Below are 15,768 nucleotides of genomic sequence, written 5' to 3' on the forward strand. Positions count from 1 at the left end.
AAGGCCCACTTGGCTTCACATTCCAGGAGGTCTGGCTCTAGGTGAGTGATCACACCATTGTGATTATCTGTATCGTGAAGATCTTTTTTGTATAGTTCTTCTGTGGATTCTTTCCACCTCTTAATATCTTCTGCTTCTGTTAGGTCCATACCATTTCTGTCCTTTATTAAGCCCATCTTTGCATGAATTGTTCCCTTGGTATCTCTAATTTTCCTGAAGAGATCTCTAGTCTTCACTGACTCAGTGGACATGAATTTGAGCAAATTCTGGGAGACAGTGGAGGACAGAGGAGCCCAGCATGCTACAGTCCATGGGGTAGCAGATTTGGACAAGATTTAGGGACTGAACAACAACAAGGTTCATGTAAACACTGAGATACAAAAGTAAGACATCATTACAAGTATCTTAGTTCTACCTCTTTACTGTCATTGCAAACATTAGTTTGTTTTCCATCTTTATCATCTTCTCATTTCAAGAATTTCATAGAAATGTAATCAGACCTTTTGAGACGGGCTTCTTCACTCAGCATAATTAGTTACATAATTAACTGCAAACCTTGAAATCCATCTAAGTTGTTGCATATTTGTTCCTTTTTGTTTCTAAGCAATATTCCATGGTGTGGATGTAGTGCAGATTGCTTAAATATCAATAGTTACCCTTGCAAAACAATTTAGTTGCTTTCAGTTTCAGGCTACGATAATTAAAGGTGCTGTATACAGTCATGTACTGGTTTTTAGTGTGAACCTATGTTTTCATTCCTTTGAGATAAATGCCTAGGCATGTGGTTGCTGTGTCATGTTTATTATTTTTAAGAGACTGCTGCACCATCTTTCAGTGTCTGTGCTGCTGCTAAGTCGCTTCAGTCGTGTCCGACTCTGTGCGACCCCATAGACGGCAGCCCACCAGGCTTCCCGGTCCCTGGGATTCTCCAGGCAAGAACACTGGAGTGGGTTGCCATTTCCTTCTCCAATGCATGAAAGTGAAAAGTGAAAGTGAAGTCGCTCAGTCGTGTCCGACTCTTCTCGACCCCATGGACTGCAGCCTACCAAACTCCTCCGCCCATGGGATTCTCCAGGTCTGTACATTCCTACAAACAATATATAAGAACTCATTCTGTGCATCCGTGTCAGCGTATGTATTGTCAATATTTTTTATTTTAGCTATTCTCATACGTATGTAGTGATAGCTCTTTGTGATCTTTATTTCCATAATAACTAGTGATGTTGAACACCTTTGTATGTACTTATTTACCATTTATATGTACTCTTCTGTGAAATGCTTCTTCATGCCTTTTGCTCATTTTCTACTTGGATTGTTTGTTTTGTTGTTAGTATTGAGTTTTGAGGGTTCTTTATATTTTCTAAATGAGTCCTTGGCCAGATACGTGACTTGCAAATATTTTCACCCAGTGTGGTTTGTCTTTTCATCTTCTTAAAAATGTCTTTTGCAGAGTAAAGGTTTATATTTTTGATGGATCATAATTAACCATTTTTTTCTTTTACAGATTGTACTTTTGATATCATTTCTGTGTACTCTTTACCAAGCCCTAGGTTCCAAAGATTTTCTACTAAAGGATTCATAGGTTATTTTTTTGCCTGTAAGTTTGTTCACTGTAGTTTTTTTAAAAAGTACATAAAATTTGCCACCTTATCCATTTTTAAGAGTACAGTTTAGTAGTATTAGGTACACTCATATTGTTGTTACAAAGGTCTGAACTTTTTCATCTTGCAAGACTAAAACTCTGTACTCTCAAATAAACCTTCTTTCCTCCCTCCTCCCCAGCCCCTAGTAACCATGATTCTCCTTTTTTCCTATGGATTTGACAATTTTAGATACCTCACAGAAGTGAAATCATACAGTGTTTGTGACTGACTCATTTCACTTAGCATAATGTCCTCAAGGTTCATCCATGTTGTAGCAGGAAACAGGATTTCCTTCTCTTTTAAAGCTGAATAAATCGCATTGTATGGCTATGCTGTTTATACAATTCGTGGAGTTCTCACAGCTAGTATACTGGTCAAGAAGCAACAGTCAGAACCCTGTATGAAACAACTGGTTCAGGATTGAGAAAGGAGTACAGCAATGCTTTTTATTGTCACCCTGTTTATTTAACTTCTACATAGAGCACATCATGTGAAATGGGAAACTGGATGAATTACAAGCTGGAATCAAGATTTCCATGAGAAATAACAACAAGCTCAGATATGTAGATGATACCATTCTAATGGCAGAAATTGAAGAAGAACTAAAGAGCCTCTTGATGAGGGTGAAGGAGGAGAGGTGAAAAAGCCAACTTAAAGCTCAATATTTAAAAAACTAAGATCACGGCATCCAGTCCCATGACTTCATGGCAAATAGAAGAGGAAAAGGTGGAAGCAGTGAGAGATTTCCTCTTAGGCTCTAAAATCACTGTGGATGGTGATTGCAGCCATGAAATTAGTTGACAATTTCTTCTTGAAAGAAAAGCTATGAGAAACCTAGACAATGTGTTAAAAAGCAAGGACATCGCTTTGCCAGCAAGTCTGTATAGTCAAAGCTATGGTCTTTCCAATGGTCATGTATGGGTGTGAGAGCTGAACAATAAGGCAGAGCGCCAAAGAATTCATGCTTTCAGACTGTGGTGCTGAAGAAGACTCTTGAGAGTCCCTTGAAAAGTAAGGAGATCAAACCAGTTAATCTTAAAGGAAATCAACCCTGAATATTCTTTGGAAGGACTGATGCTGAAGCTGAAACTCCAATACTTTGGCCACCTGATACAAAGAGCTGACTCATTGGAAAAGACCCTGATGCTGTGAAAGACTGAAGGCAGGAGGAGAAGGGGATGACAGAGGATGAGATGGTTGGATGGCATCACTGATTCATTGGACATGAACTTGGGCAAACTCCAGGAGATGGTGATGGACAGAGAAACCTGGCGTGCTGCAGTCCATGGGATTGCAAAGAGTCAGACACAACTTGGCAACTGAACAGCAACAACAGTATGGTTATACCATGTTTATCCAATTCATCAAGTTAACAGATTTTTGCTTTGCTTCCACCTCTTGGCCATTGTGAATAGTGCTTAATGAACATGGTTGTGGAAGATTTAGGTGTAAGCCTTATAATGAAATTTGTGATCCATTTTGAGATATTTTTGCAAAACATGTGTGGTTTAAGATGCGTGTCATCATTTGTATAATCAACTTCTCCAGCAACATTTGTTGAAAGACTCTTTGGCAGTACTTGTATGGGGCTATTTCTGATTCTTTATTCTGTTCCATTTTTCTGTATATCTGTCCTTCTGTCAGAACCACACAGTCTTGTGTTAACAGTTGTGTAATAAATCTTAAAATTGAATGAAGCAATTCCTCCAACTTTATCCTGATTTTTAACTATTATTTCAGCTTTTCTTTTTCCCTTTCCAAATAAATTTTAGAATAATTTTGATTTATTTATTGTTTAGTAAATATCTTCAGGATAAAATCTTATTGGATTATAATGTGTAAATCTGTATATCACTCTGGGGAGAACTGGCACTCCTACTTTCTTTTGATTTACACGGCATATATTTCCATTCTTTTCCTTTACTGTTTCATCATTCCGTTTTCTTTTTCTCGCATTCCTGTGGGTTACTAGAACATTGCTTTACACTCCATTTTGATTTATCCAAAATGGCTTTTTATATCTTTGTTAGCGGTTGCTCTAGGTATCATAATATATAATTTATTACAGTTTACTGATACAGACATTTCACCAGTTTAAGTGAAGTGTAGAAACTTTATCTTCTCTTATGTCCCTTTATACTCCTGTTTATAATGTAAGGATATTAAATATTTTCTTTACATTTACATTACACTGACAACCAGATCAGGAAATGATGTGATTTTTGCTTTAATAATCAAAAACAATAGAGAAAAGTCAAAAGGAAAAGAAAGTCGACTGTATTCACTGATATTTTAACTCTTGCCATTATTCTGTTTATAATATTGCAGAATTTTTTCTTTTACAATTCCTGTCTTCTCAGAGAATTTTTTTAAATCATTCTTTTAGGGTTGGCCTTCTAGTGACAGTTTTTTAGTTATGCCTCATTGAGAATATGCCTCTCGATTTCTACTTCATTATTGAAGGATCATTTCACCAGACATAGAACAAGAGATTTACAGAATTTTCAGCATTTGAAAAATGCTGTGGCACTTCTGTCTGTCCTTCACGGTTTTCGATAAAAAATCTGCTGTCATTCATTTTTTTCCTCAGTAGGTAAAGTGTTTCCATATTGCTGCTTTCAGGATTGTTTTTTTATTCTTAGTTTTCACAGCATTGATTACAGTGTGTCTTGGCATAGATTTCTTCTTCGGGTTTTTGGTTTGTTATTTACACAGCTTCTTGAATCTGTTGGTTTATGTCACTTGCCAAATTTGTGGAAAGTTTCAGCCATTATTTATTTCTTGGAGTACTTTTTAAGTGCTACTATTTCCGTTTTCCTTCTGGCACTCAAATGACACAAATGTTTGTCTTTTGTCATCATCCCACAGGTCCCTAACTCTCTGTCCATGTTTTTTAGTCTACATTATCCTTGTTGTAGACTGGGTAATTTCTGTTGTTGTCTTCAGTATCACTGATTTGTTCTTCGGTCACCTCCATCTTGCTGTTGAGCTTATCCACTAAGTTTCTTTTAAAATTTCAGTTATTGCATTTTTCAGTTGTGAAATTTCTATCTGGGTTTTCCTTATATCTTCTATTTATTTTCTGATGCTTTCTGTTCATTATTTTTACATTTGTTCATAAATGTTCACTGAAGTGTTTTGATGATGGCTGCTTTAAAATTATCATCATATAATTCTCTTTTCATCTTGATATTAGCATCTGTTGATTGTTTTTTCTTATTCAAAGAGAGATGTTCATGATTTATATAATAACAAGTGAGGTTTTTATTGAAATTTGGATTCTTTAGGTACTGTGAGACACTTTAGTGGGGAAAGATTACTGATTACTCATTACTGTCAGGAAGTCGGAACTGTGAATTCTTTTGCCTTCACTGACATCTAAGGAAGGAGGGGTACCTTGTTCCTCTAGGATGGAAGTGAGATTTCAGCCTTCCACTAGGAGTGAGAGGGGGGCCTTGTTACCCTTCCCGGTGTTACCCCCCCAGGTGGGGTAAACGTCTCCCCACTCAGCTTTTTGTGCCGGTTGTGGGGGTGGGGCCACAGTGGTAGTGTTTGGCTGGAGTAGAACAGTTACTATCTAAATGTTTTTCTGCCTTACTAGATTATTTCTTTCATGGGAGAGAGTTTCCTGGATCTGAACTCACTGGTATTTCCAGGCTGTTGGCTTCTGTAGCACCTAGTCTGGAATATATGAGGCAACAAGAAAAAATCAGGAATCTTATTGGTGTGTCATACCTTGTGTCCCAAAGTTCCTAGTTGGTCTGCATTCTTCTCTTCACATTTCAGAATATTTTTCTGGTTTTTTAACAAGGCAAAATGTTGTTAGCTATATTTAGGGAGCAGAATAGGGGGAAATATGTCAACTACATCTTTCCAGAAGTGGATCTCCCCAATCATTGTTTGTTTAATCTAGTCATTACCCAAATACAGTCACTCACCCCCTTTAAATTGACCTAAAATGCTTTACAACACAAACATTTATTAGCCATTAGCCATTTTAATATGTGTATATAATTCAGTTGAGTCAAATATAATATATAGTGAAATATGCTATTATCCTCCCTAATGAGTTTTTCTTTTTGCCTTGACTGTTAAAATGCTCTATTTGGAATATTGATTCTCTTTTGTAGCAGTAGACATTTTTGTAGATTACAAATTTTGAAATATTTTGTAACCAGTTTTACCAAAATCAATTGAAAATGACACTGCAATGTTGAAAAAAAAATTTGTGCAGGACAAACAAATATGTCCTATACATTAATTTCATTTAAATGTCCGTTTATGTCAAGGCCACTGTTGTCTTTTTTATTTCTAAATATATCTTGTTATGTTTTGAAAATTCCTTTCCAACTTCCTATTTGATGTGTTAAAATACAGATTCCCAGCTGTAGGTACACTTTTTTTTGCTGGGCTTGGGAAGGATGAATTGTTTTACAAGACTTGAATCTCCTGTGTGTATAATTTAAAAAGTCAGTGTTTTCTATTATCTAGTGCCTTTAAATTCACATTTAAATAATTAAAAATTTAAAATACATTCTATAATGCTTAAATTTTTAATCCAGAGTACATTTTATTGAATTTAATTACATATTAGGCATATCCTTTGAGTTAACACAACAAAAAAACTTTAAACATTCTAATACAAACATTTTCTGTACTGTTTACATAATGCAGAATGGCGTTAGTGAGAATTTAGACATACATGTTAAAAAAAGAAAACCACAATTATTTGAAAATATGTTGTAATAAATCCACGGTGCTTGGTTTTTTTTTTTTTAGTAAAATTTATGGGCAAATTTCTATCTTAAAAGACACAAAAGCAGTTCACGTAATCATACTGTGTGATATTTTTGTAGCATTATGTACCATTACAGTTAATTACAAATACTATTAAGTCTAATATTTTCATTTGTTTATCAAATAATCTTTAAAAAATAATTTGTGCTAATTATATTCTGAAGTAAATTACAAATTAAATAGCAGAATCAATTTTTATGAATAAAAGTGCTTAAACATAATAGATAACACACCAAATAATACAAGGACTTTAACCAATACCATAAACAAATTTCACTAGCTTTCTCCCATTTGGGACATGAGAAATGAAGAAATAGGTGTTATAGGTTAATCACATGATCAAAAGTAATTTTGACAATATTAGTCATGAGTGAGCTTCACTGATTTCAAAAATAAATTTTATTATAAAGGCATAATCAGGCATTCCTGACTTATTGAGAATCATATGGATATTATCATTATGACACATTAATCATGAAGATAAGCAAATCCAAAGAATTGTCCAGTTCATTTCACAGGCCATCAAAAATACAACTTTGCTTCCTAGCTTCTCTTACAACTTGTGAATCACATTTTTGAATGCTGATACATTTACAGTACTGCTGAAAAGTAATAAATCTTTAAGATTACTAAATTGTCTCATAGGCATCTCACCTGGCATTTACTAAGGATAGTTCTTTCCCTGAAGGTGAATTTCCAAGTGTTTATTATTCAGACTTAAGATGTTACTGCTGTGCCTAGGCTAGATTATCGATTCAATTCTTTGCTCCTACCTACAGGTAAAAATGTGACTTACCATCTGTTTTCCATTTGTCCTTATAAAATTATAAATAGAACTTTCTTTCATTCTCATTGTTTGGATGATAAATTTTATGGTCACACTAGTTATTGAGAAGTAAAATTAGGGAAAAAAATAAAGACTCCAAACAAGCAAAAATATATTGATTCCTTAGCACCACTGCAGGGATAGCATAAATATGCCACAGCATAGGTTCTATAAGCCTTAAGAATAAAATTATGGAACTTATTATATAACTAACCATCTAAAGGAGTCAAATTTTTTTTAAAAAAAGACAGTTTATAGATAATAGCCTGATTTTTCTAAGACTCTCCTTAGTAGAAGGCCAAAGGTGTTCACCATAGTTGTTTAACCTAGACTCATTACGGAGAACTCCTTGGATTTCAATTCCCAGCTCCAAATACTTAATCTCTCAAGCTTGTTTCCTCATGTATAACACAATATGTAATAGTTTCTATAGCATAAGATGATGTGGAAATTAAATGAGATAAAACATTTCAAAGTATTTAGCGCAGTACCTGTCACATGCCAAGCACTCAACAAATGTGAGTCATTACTATTTAACAATACGATATACCATCAATAAAGAAATCAGTTCATAAGCTGCACATGTAACTGACCTTCCAGATATACTGTAAATATATTCCTAAATATCATGTGAAAGAAATACACAGAGAGTTCCAGTTTTCTTTATATCTCTGCTAGAGAAGATAAATTCAGTTAATCAAAATCAAAGTAGATAATATACATATATACAATTTAAGATTCCAAAATAATTGAGTCATTCATCTATTTTTCATTCATTCAATAAATATTAATTCAGAGAAAGCTATAATAGGTCAGTGTGCCTTTTAATTAATACTAGAACACACACTTTTGAACTTGCTCCCACCTAAAAATGTTAATCGGAAGTACCTAATTCATTGCAAAACTTGTTCCATTAGAGAAGATTCATTTTCTATAAAGAAGTAGATTCAGTAAATAATTTTGCATAAATCTACTTCAATGCCTCAAAGATGAAAATCCAGGGAGTATGTGAGCAGAACTGACATTTCTTTTTTTATGTATCTGATTATCAAATACAAACTTACAGAGACCAAAGTAAAGATAAACTTACAGGGACCAAAACTAAACAATGAAAGCTTTCTAAAAAATATATTTAAGATAAAGTTTTGAATTGGATTCTGAGATATTCTAAGGTACTATGAGGTATTGGCAGGGAGGAGGAATGAGAAAGTTAGTGGAGTGGACACTAATATCTACAGTGCCATGCAGAGAACTACAATTGCTAAAATTCTTTACATATATATAAAGTCAACACATTACCATACTGAAATAAAGGAGAAAAATAAGGTTAACATTTGTACTGCTAATAAAAGATAAAGGACAATGGGAATTTAGATAAGTTGAAAGCAACATACCCTGTATAATAGTTTAGGAGTCACAACTCTTTTTGCTCATTAGATTATTACACATTATTAAAATTCGACAGAAGTTTTTATTATATTGCTACTGTTTTTCAAAGAAGTGGAAGCAAACACTGAAGTTACAAAGGACTGGTTTATCTCTGTTAAAATATTTTGTTTCACTTCTGATGTCACAATTTAGATTCTTCTTCTTTTTTTTTTTAATTTAATTTTATTTTTTACCTTTACAATATTGTATTGGTTTTGCCATATATAGAAATGAATCCGCCACAGGTATACATGTGTTCCCCATCCTGAACCCTCCACCCTCCTCCCTCCCCATACCATCCCTCTGGGTCGTCCCAGTGCACCAGCCCCAAGCATCCAGTATCATGCATTGAACCTGGACTTCTAAAAATAAGTATAAATTTATAAAATTTTATTTTCACCTATACATTTATCCATTCACTACACACCCATGACATCTACAATGTACCTTCTCTGTGGTAGGTATGGGACAAGCAAATAAAATCAGAATCCAGGAAGGAGACACATAAAAGCATATGTATAATACAGGTAAATAAGCACAAAAAATGTGGAGTTATTTGAGCACATATGATGGTACAGAGTCAACTGGGAATGAGGGATCTGCCAGGAAGTAACATCAGATTCAAGTCTTGAAGGCTAAACTTGAGTTCATCAAAGGGAGGCACACAGTGGGCAGCACTCTGGATAGACTCTCTCTTTGTCAAGGCTAAATCAAGACAGTGAAGAAAGATTAGTGACTTGGAAAACTGCAGCATTAAGATATGGCAAAGGGGAGCCTAAAGAGGTCTGTCATGAGAACTGGCACATTATGCTCCATAGTGAGATTTGTGTTTTAGAAATATGGCCTGGCATCAATGCTAAAGGGGCATCTCAGGTGGTTCAGTGGTAAAGAACCTGCCTGCCAAGGCAGGAGATGTGGGTTCAATCCCTGAGGTGGAAAGATCCTCTGGAGAAGGAAATGGCAACCCACTCCAGTATTCTTGCCTGGAAAATCCCATGGACATAGGAGCCTGGTAGGCTACAGTCCATGGCGTTGCAAAGAGTTGGACATGACCGAGCAATTAAGTGCACACACACACACACAAAGCAATGCAAAAAATGGATTAACAGTAGATGAGGCTGATGTAGGAAAATCAAGACCTTAGCTGTTGCAGCTGGTGAGCATGGAGGTAGGGGAGGCAATGAGTGGATTGATGAGCTGTTAAAGAGGACAAAGGAACAGAGATTCATGACTAATAAATATTAGTTAATAGAGGAAAAGAAAATGGCACAGTGAACTTTATTAGGTCTTGGCCTGGGTAACTGGATGCTAAGAAAAAAAAAAAAGAGAGAAAAAGACTACAAAGTGAAGATTTACATTAGAGCATAAACTGAATATGAAAATATCTGGGAATTTAAGACATCATTAAATCTACTTAATATGCAGCAAAACTGTTAGCTGGAAAGATGAAGAGAATTCCCAAGGTGTCTAATATATATAAACGTGGCGTAATTTTCCTACTTCAGCTTTTCTGCTTGCTCTGTATTTTTAGTCAATTTACAATTGGTCATTTTTAGTTAATCCATTCATGATGTTAACCATGAGGTTACTTAATGGAAGCATTCCATTTTTTAACCTAACAGTGGTGAAATAATTTTCTGGAGGTTCCCCAGAGAGACTCTGAAAAGTCAAAATTCAACTTTAATTTCCTTTAATTTCCTGAGTACCTTTTCTGCTTAAAGTTACTGAACTTAATTTTCTTTGCTAGGAAAAATAGCAAACACTGACACTTAAAATTTCAATCTACTACATAAATATTTCAGATTATTTTACATTGGGACAGCAATTTTTCTGCCTGAGAACCATTTTAGTCTAAATAATGGTAGTAAAATAGAAGAGTACATACTGCATACGAGCTACAAATTGTATGGGGATTTGTATATATCTAGTCACAAATGCATTTGAATTGGATTTAGTCAAAAAGCGGGTCTGACTAATTTTTCATTGAATTCAAATTGTTCAGATTAACTAAGTGAACTGCTTGGGTGCCATCATATAGATACCACCCAATATCATTTGGTCAAATTAATAATTAACTAAACCAAAACAAATGCCTGGCTCGTGGCTCTGAGACAAGAATATGATGAAACCTGCCATTACTTAAATGATGTAGTCTATTCAGTAAAACTTTTGTGGGTAGTTCACACGTTTTATGCCCCACAGTGCTGCAACAAACAGAGAAGCTTCCAAGTCACACTTCATGTGTATTATTCATACTATTTAACATTAGTTAAGATGCCATATAAAGCATAATTTTTCACTATCTCAATTTTATTATAATTTTTTCACCCAGAATATCATACAAATTTCTGTAAAGTATTTTTTTCAAATAATTGAACTTCTCTTTTTCAAGCATTAGTCCCCTTTGTCACCAAGACCGTGGGTCTTCACCACCATCCCAAACCCTCCCTCTTTGCCTGTAATTGTTCTGATCCCTGCTGCACTGTGAGCTGGGGGACAGCGGACTCATAAGCACCAAGGATCCCCCAGCAGGATTCACATATTGTCTTCAACCTAACCTAGTATCCTGCTGTATGATACCAATATTCCATTCAAAGCCACTGACAACCTTTCATGGCTATTCAGATTTCAATCAACTTGGTTACACTGAGTTTTATAAAATAATTTAGTTATACACACAATAGAAAGCCTAAGGCACTGTCAACAACATAGAACAACTCTAACACTTCTTGATTTCAGACAAAGACATTAGTATTAGAAACCACTAACGACGCTTTTTGAGATATTTAGCCAGCCATGGATACCACCATGAAACACAGAAGCATGTCTATAGCAGTGAGACATCATGTCTATGTGAACCTTAGTCCTACAACATCAACAACAGCTGTAACTTAAGAAATCCAAAACCCACAGCTTAAAATAAAAAATGCTCTCTAGGAAGTCTAAGAATCACTTTAGCTTAATGTGGGAAAACAGTGGAGATGAGTGGAATGAGACTGAGAAACTTGCTTCTGTGGAGACGGAGATGGGCAAGTGTGCGGTTTTATTTCTTTGCCTTCAACCAATGTTTTCATAGGAAAAGTATGTTTTCCTTGTGGTGACTGCACAGTAACCACCATTAACAAAGGTAGACAGTGCTGATTTCCCCATGATGACACTTCTTTTCAATATGACTGAAGAATGAACTTTACATGAAATTATTACAAACACTTCTACACCTAGTAAACATGACTGGGAAAAAAACCTTTTTAAGACAAATGGCAAAGCTTTGTTTTTAATGAATTCTTTGGTTATAAACAGGTCTAGAGTGACATTCACTCTGTGTACTGTTTGGTTTTGCTGGTGTCTATTCTGCGTGTCCCTTAAGGACTGGAATGAAATTAATTATCCTGGGTTATAGCTCATAGCACATACTTAATACAATTTACCTTGCTTTAGTGTAAAATACAGAATGAAAATATATTTGTAGATCTGAAATTGCATATAGTATTTACAAAGCTACTACTGAGCATTTTACATAAACTTTTCATCCTTTTAAAAGTAAAAAATCACACGTTCTTAACAGGAAGCAGAAATAAAGCTGAAATGCAAACTCTTTGTACATCTTCCTGTGACTCTTGACATGATGTTTGTCACTCACTGGCCCACGGATTCCTGAGTTACATAAAGCATAATGAAGCATAATTAGCACATCCTGGTTATTCTGTAACAACTTATTATTATTTTAGCAAAGCAAAAATTTCTGGAAGGAGGTGATCCAAAATTGCTAAACCAAACAGTTCCTACTCAAGAGAAAAATGATGAAATATGGAAATTGTGATCCTCATCAGTAAAGAAAATAAACCAATATTGATTCATTCACAGACTAGATGTATAGGAATATATGAGAATAAAATAGGAGAATCCAGAAAAATAGAGAGAGAAAAAAATAAGACTACATAAAAAGTTATAAAATAACTTGGCCTATGGTGACATAAGAAAAAACAGACATCTACAATGCAACTGATTCACTTTTAGATTGGTTGTTACATGTTCTCTGGTGGAAAAAGGATGCCATTTATTTATTGTGTAATGAGTATATTCCCCTATAATATCCAAGCACATAGTGAATGTCTAGGTCTTTTATGAAACTAAAAAAAAAGGAGATGGATTAACAGGCTGTGCATATTGAATTTTACATTTTATTTAGAAGGGAAGCATTTGGAAGCAACTTACATTTTTTCTGTGCCTAGGGCCACTATTTTCTATACCATTGCTGTCATCCAATTTCCTGTATAGAAAACAAAAAAGAAAATTACTATATGTTTACACAGCATCAGACTAAGTCAGTACACCATCTATATCATGGCCATCAAGTTAAAATATGAGGTCAACAGAGACAGGATTTATTCTTGCTAAAAATGGTGTTTTACTCATAATGTTGATTTTATTTGCATGCCATTGCTTGGAGAGGAACCAATGCCACAGATGAATGACAAAGGCTTGTTTATTTTATGCAGAGAGAATTGCTTTTCCCCAAGCATGAGTGAAGGTTTCAGTATATGGCCTAACGTATGTTGCTTTGACCCATCAAGATAATAGCCAATCTGGAGGTCAGCCAGTACATAGATAAAGGTGCTATAATCCAACATATTTATACACTGAATTAGAGGTTAAGCATGGCTCTTTGTCTCCTCAAAGTGCATCAGAATAAGACCACAACATGGGCTCCAGATTCTTAAGACAAGAAAGACTAAACTAGGTTACAAGGGTACATAATTAATACCCTTCTAGATCTTATGGGCAGGCTTGAGCTTGTTAAACTAGTCTCACCAGATAATAAATTGAACCATATAATCAGTTACATCAAAACTGGGAGAAGAAGTTGTAGGTAAAATTGTGTGGATTAAATATCTTGGTGGGTCAGATAAATGAATGAGCTCTTCATTGAACTGACTAGCTTGTTATACTCTTAGAATTATTTTTAAAAGTCATTTTAAAGTCATTCATTCTGTGAATAGCTGGTATCTAAACACATATATAAGCATCAAATACAAAATATATTGATAAACACTATTCTCTTTAAAGACAAATTTATCTCCTAAACTAAAAATTCTAAAAAAAGCATTGCTAAAAGGCTTCTCTACAGGAGTCCATGTGCCCTTCATACTTGAATTAAATCTAAAGATACTAACAAAACCTAAAGATGAGAAATGTGACTTGCAGGGGAATGGAGGGGAACACTGTGGAGGCTGAGCTGGGAGAACAAAAGAATCCAGGCAAGGGTATAATTGTTTCAAATATCTGAATAACCATCATGTTTTTCATGATTCCAAGTGTAAGAAAGGTAATCAGCACATGCAAACCAGAAAGATAAAATGTTCAAATTAATATGAACAAGTTCTCCAGAAAGAGGTTCACATCCTTTTCAATCATAAAAGTCTGATTCTAAGATTAACATTTTTTTTTCCTTATCTGGGGTTATGGAACTCCTGATATAATTATTTTATGCCCTTACTTTAGAAGCTTTGTCCTGTTGATTTGAGTGAACTTAGTAAAAATAACTATTTGAAAAATGTCTATGAATATACACATGACAACCATCCGCTCTAGTCTTGCTATTTAACTGTGGTTATAGCGCTTACACCTCAGAGCTCGTCTTGACTGATAAAGATAAATTGCAAGTGTCCGTTTGGGTTGGTAATAGTTGCTCAGGCTTCCCTTTTCCTAGGTTTCCTTTGGCTGCTTTACTCTGGTCTCATTTTCCAGACCCTGGCTCTATTACTTGAACTTCAAACCCAGTTTTGGGCAATTCCCTCAGCCCAGCAGAGCTGGGCGCCGCTCTCAGTTCCCTGGCATGGTGGAACCAACAACTCCCACTGTCACCAAACCAAATGACACCACTGGTCATTTTCTTTCTAGTTCTCCTCCTGCTCAGCTCAACTCTAAACAAAGGGGGCTGTAAAAGAAATAGTGACACAATTTGTGTTCTCAGAAAAATAATAACAAATAGAATCCTAGGTCAATGCTTTTCAACATGACAGAGAATCAGAATCAGTGATGGATACTTTAAAGAAATATAGATGCTCAGGCATAGAAGGCATTCAATAACCAAAGCTTATGCTAAGCACTTTTACACAGAGAAAATCATTTAATCCTGAAACCTTATGTGGTAATGTCATTAAACCCATTTTGTTGAAGAGAAAACAAGTACAGCGAGGTGTTGCAGACAGTAAATGCCACTCTTCACCACAAATGGACATGTGCAGAAAATAACACACAATATACTCTTGTACCTTTTTTCTCTAACTGCAAACATTTTATTTAATTTCATATTTATCTGTATTTTATTCAAGGGAAAATTATTCTATAAAAAATAATACTTACAGCTGTTCACCTTGTTCAAATTCTTTCCCATCATCTGTATAACAAAAGAAGAACTTAACTGTTAGGCTGGTTTATTATTTTTGTAGAACATATATGCGCAATTCTACTTTCCCCTGACTTCTACATCCCTGACTGCCCACGCTGCTCTGCAACGAGAGGGGACAGCTGCACATCCGTCATGTCCACTCCTTCCCTGCTCCCCTGACTTGCTGCTTTGATCAAGCAAAACATTGGCTTCCCTGATGGCTCAGCACATAAGGAATCAACCTGCAATGCAGGAGACTCGGAAGACACGGGTTCAGTCCCTGGGTGGGGAAGATCCCCAGGAAAAGGAAATGGCAATATGCTCCAGTATTCTTGCCTGGAAAATGCCATAGACAGAGGAACCTGGCTGGTGACAGTCCATGGGTACATGCTGAGGTATAACCGACAAGAATTGATCAAGCCTCGTCTAGTGCCTGGGATCATCAAAAACAGGACTGACTGACTTGTAATGATTGAAGTTACTAAATAGCACAAAATAGGAAAAAATACAGAATGCAAGATAAATTTTCCTAGGGGGCCAGTGGTTTCTCAGTCTGTAAACCATTAGGAACAGGCTATGAAAACAGATCTGGCAGGCAATGTCTCTTTTATGAGAATTCAAAAATGTTTGATAATACATTTTTAAAAACGAGTTATCTAAGTGGAAGAATAATTGTTTATCTT

At 35.3% G+C, this 15,768-nt stretch overlaps 1 protein-coding gene across 14 annotated transcripts in view; it reads right to left on the reverse strand.

The window, feature by feature from the left end:
• EMB (embigin) overlaps positions 1-15,768 on the reverse strand; it is a 167,325-nt gene that overhangs the window by 29,025 nt on the left and 122,532 nt on the right. For 5 of the 14 annotated variants that reach the window (XM_086362566.1, XM_086362563.1, XM_086362562.1 and 2 more), the window contains 3 exons: positions 15,061-15,094; positions 12,910-12,964; positions 6,189-12,348 (listed from right to left, as the gene is read on the reverse strand). In XM_086362566.1, coding sequence (XP_086218692.1) covers positions 12,331-12,348; positions 12,910-12,964; positions 15,061-15,094 — 107 coding nt within the window. In that variant the 3' untranslated portion in view covers positions 6,189-12,330. Of the gene's footprint in view, positions 1-6,188; positions 12,349-12,909; positions 12,965-15,060; positions 15,095-15,768 lie in introns of those variants that run through there. The other 9 variants (XM_086362557.1, XM_086362561.1, XM_086362560.1 and 6 more) reach the window with 3 other exon arrangements.

The sequence above is a fragment of the Bos grunniens genome, chromosome 20, assembly GCF_055505025.1.
Source record: "Bos grunniens cultivar Pamir isolate PY7600 chromosome 20, Bosgru_T2T1.0, whole genome shotgun sequence".
NCBI classification, from domain to species: domain Eukaryota; kingdom Metazoa; phylum Chordata; class Mammalia; order Artiodactyla; family Bovidae; genus Bos; species Bos grunniens.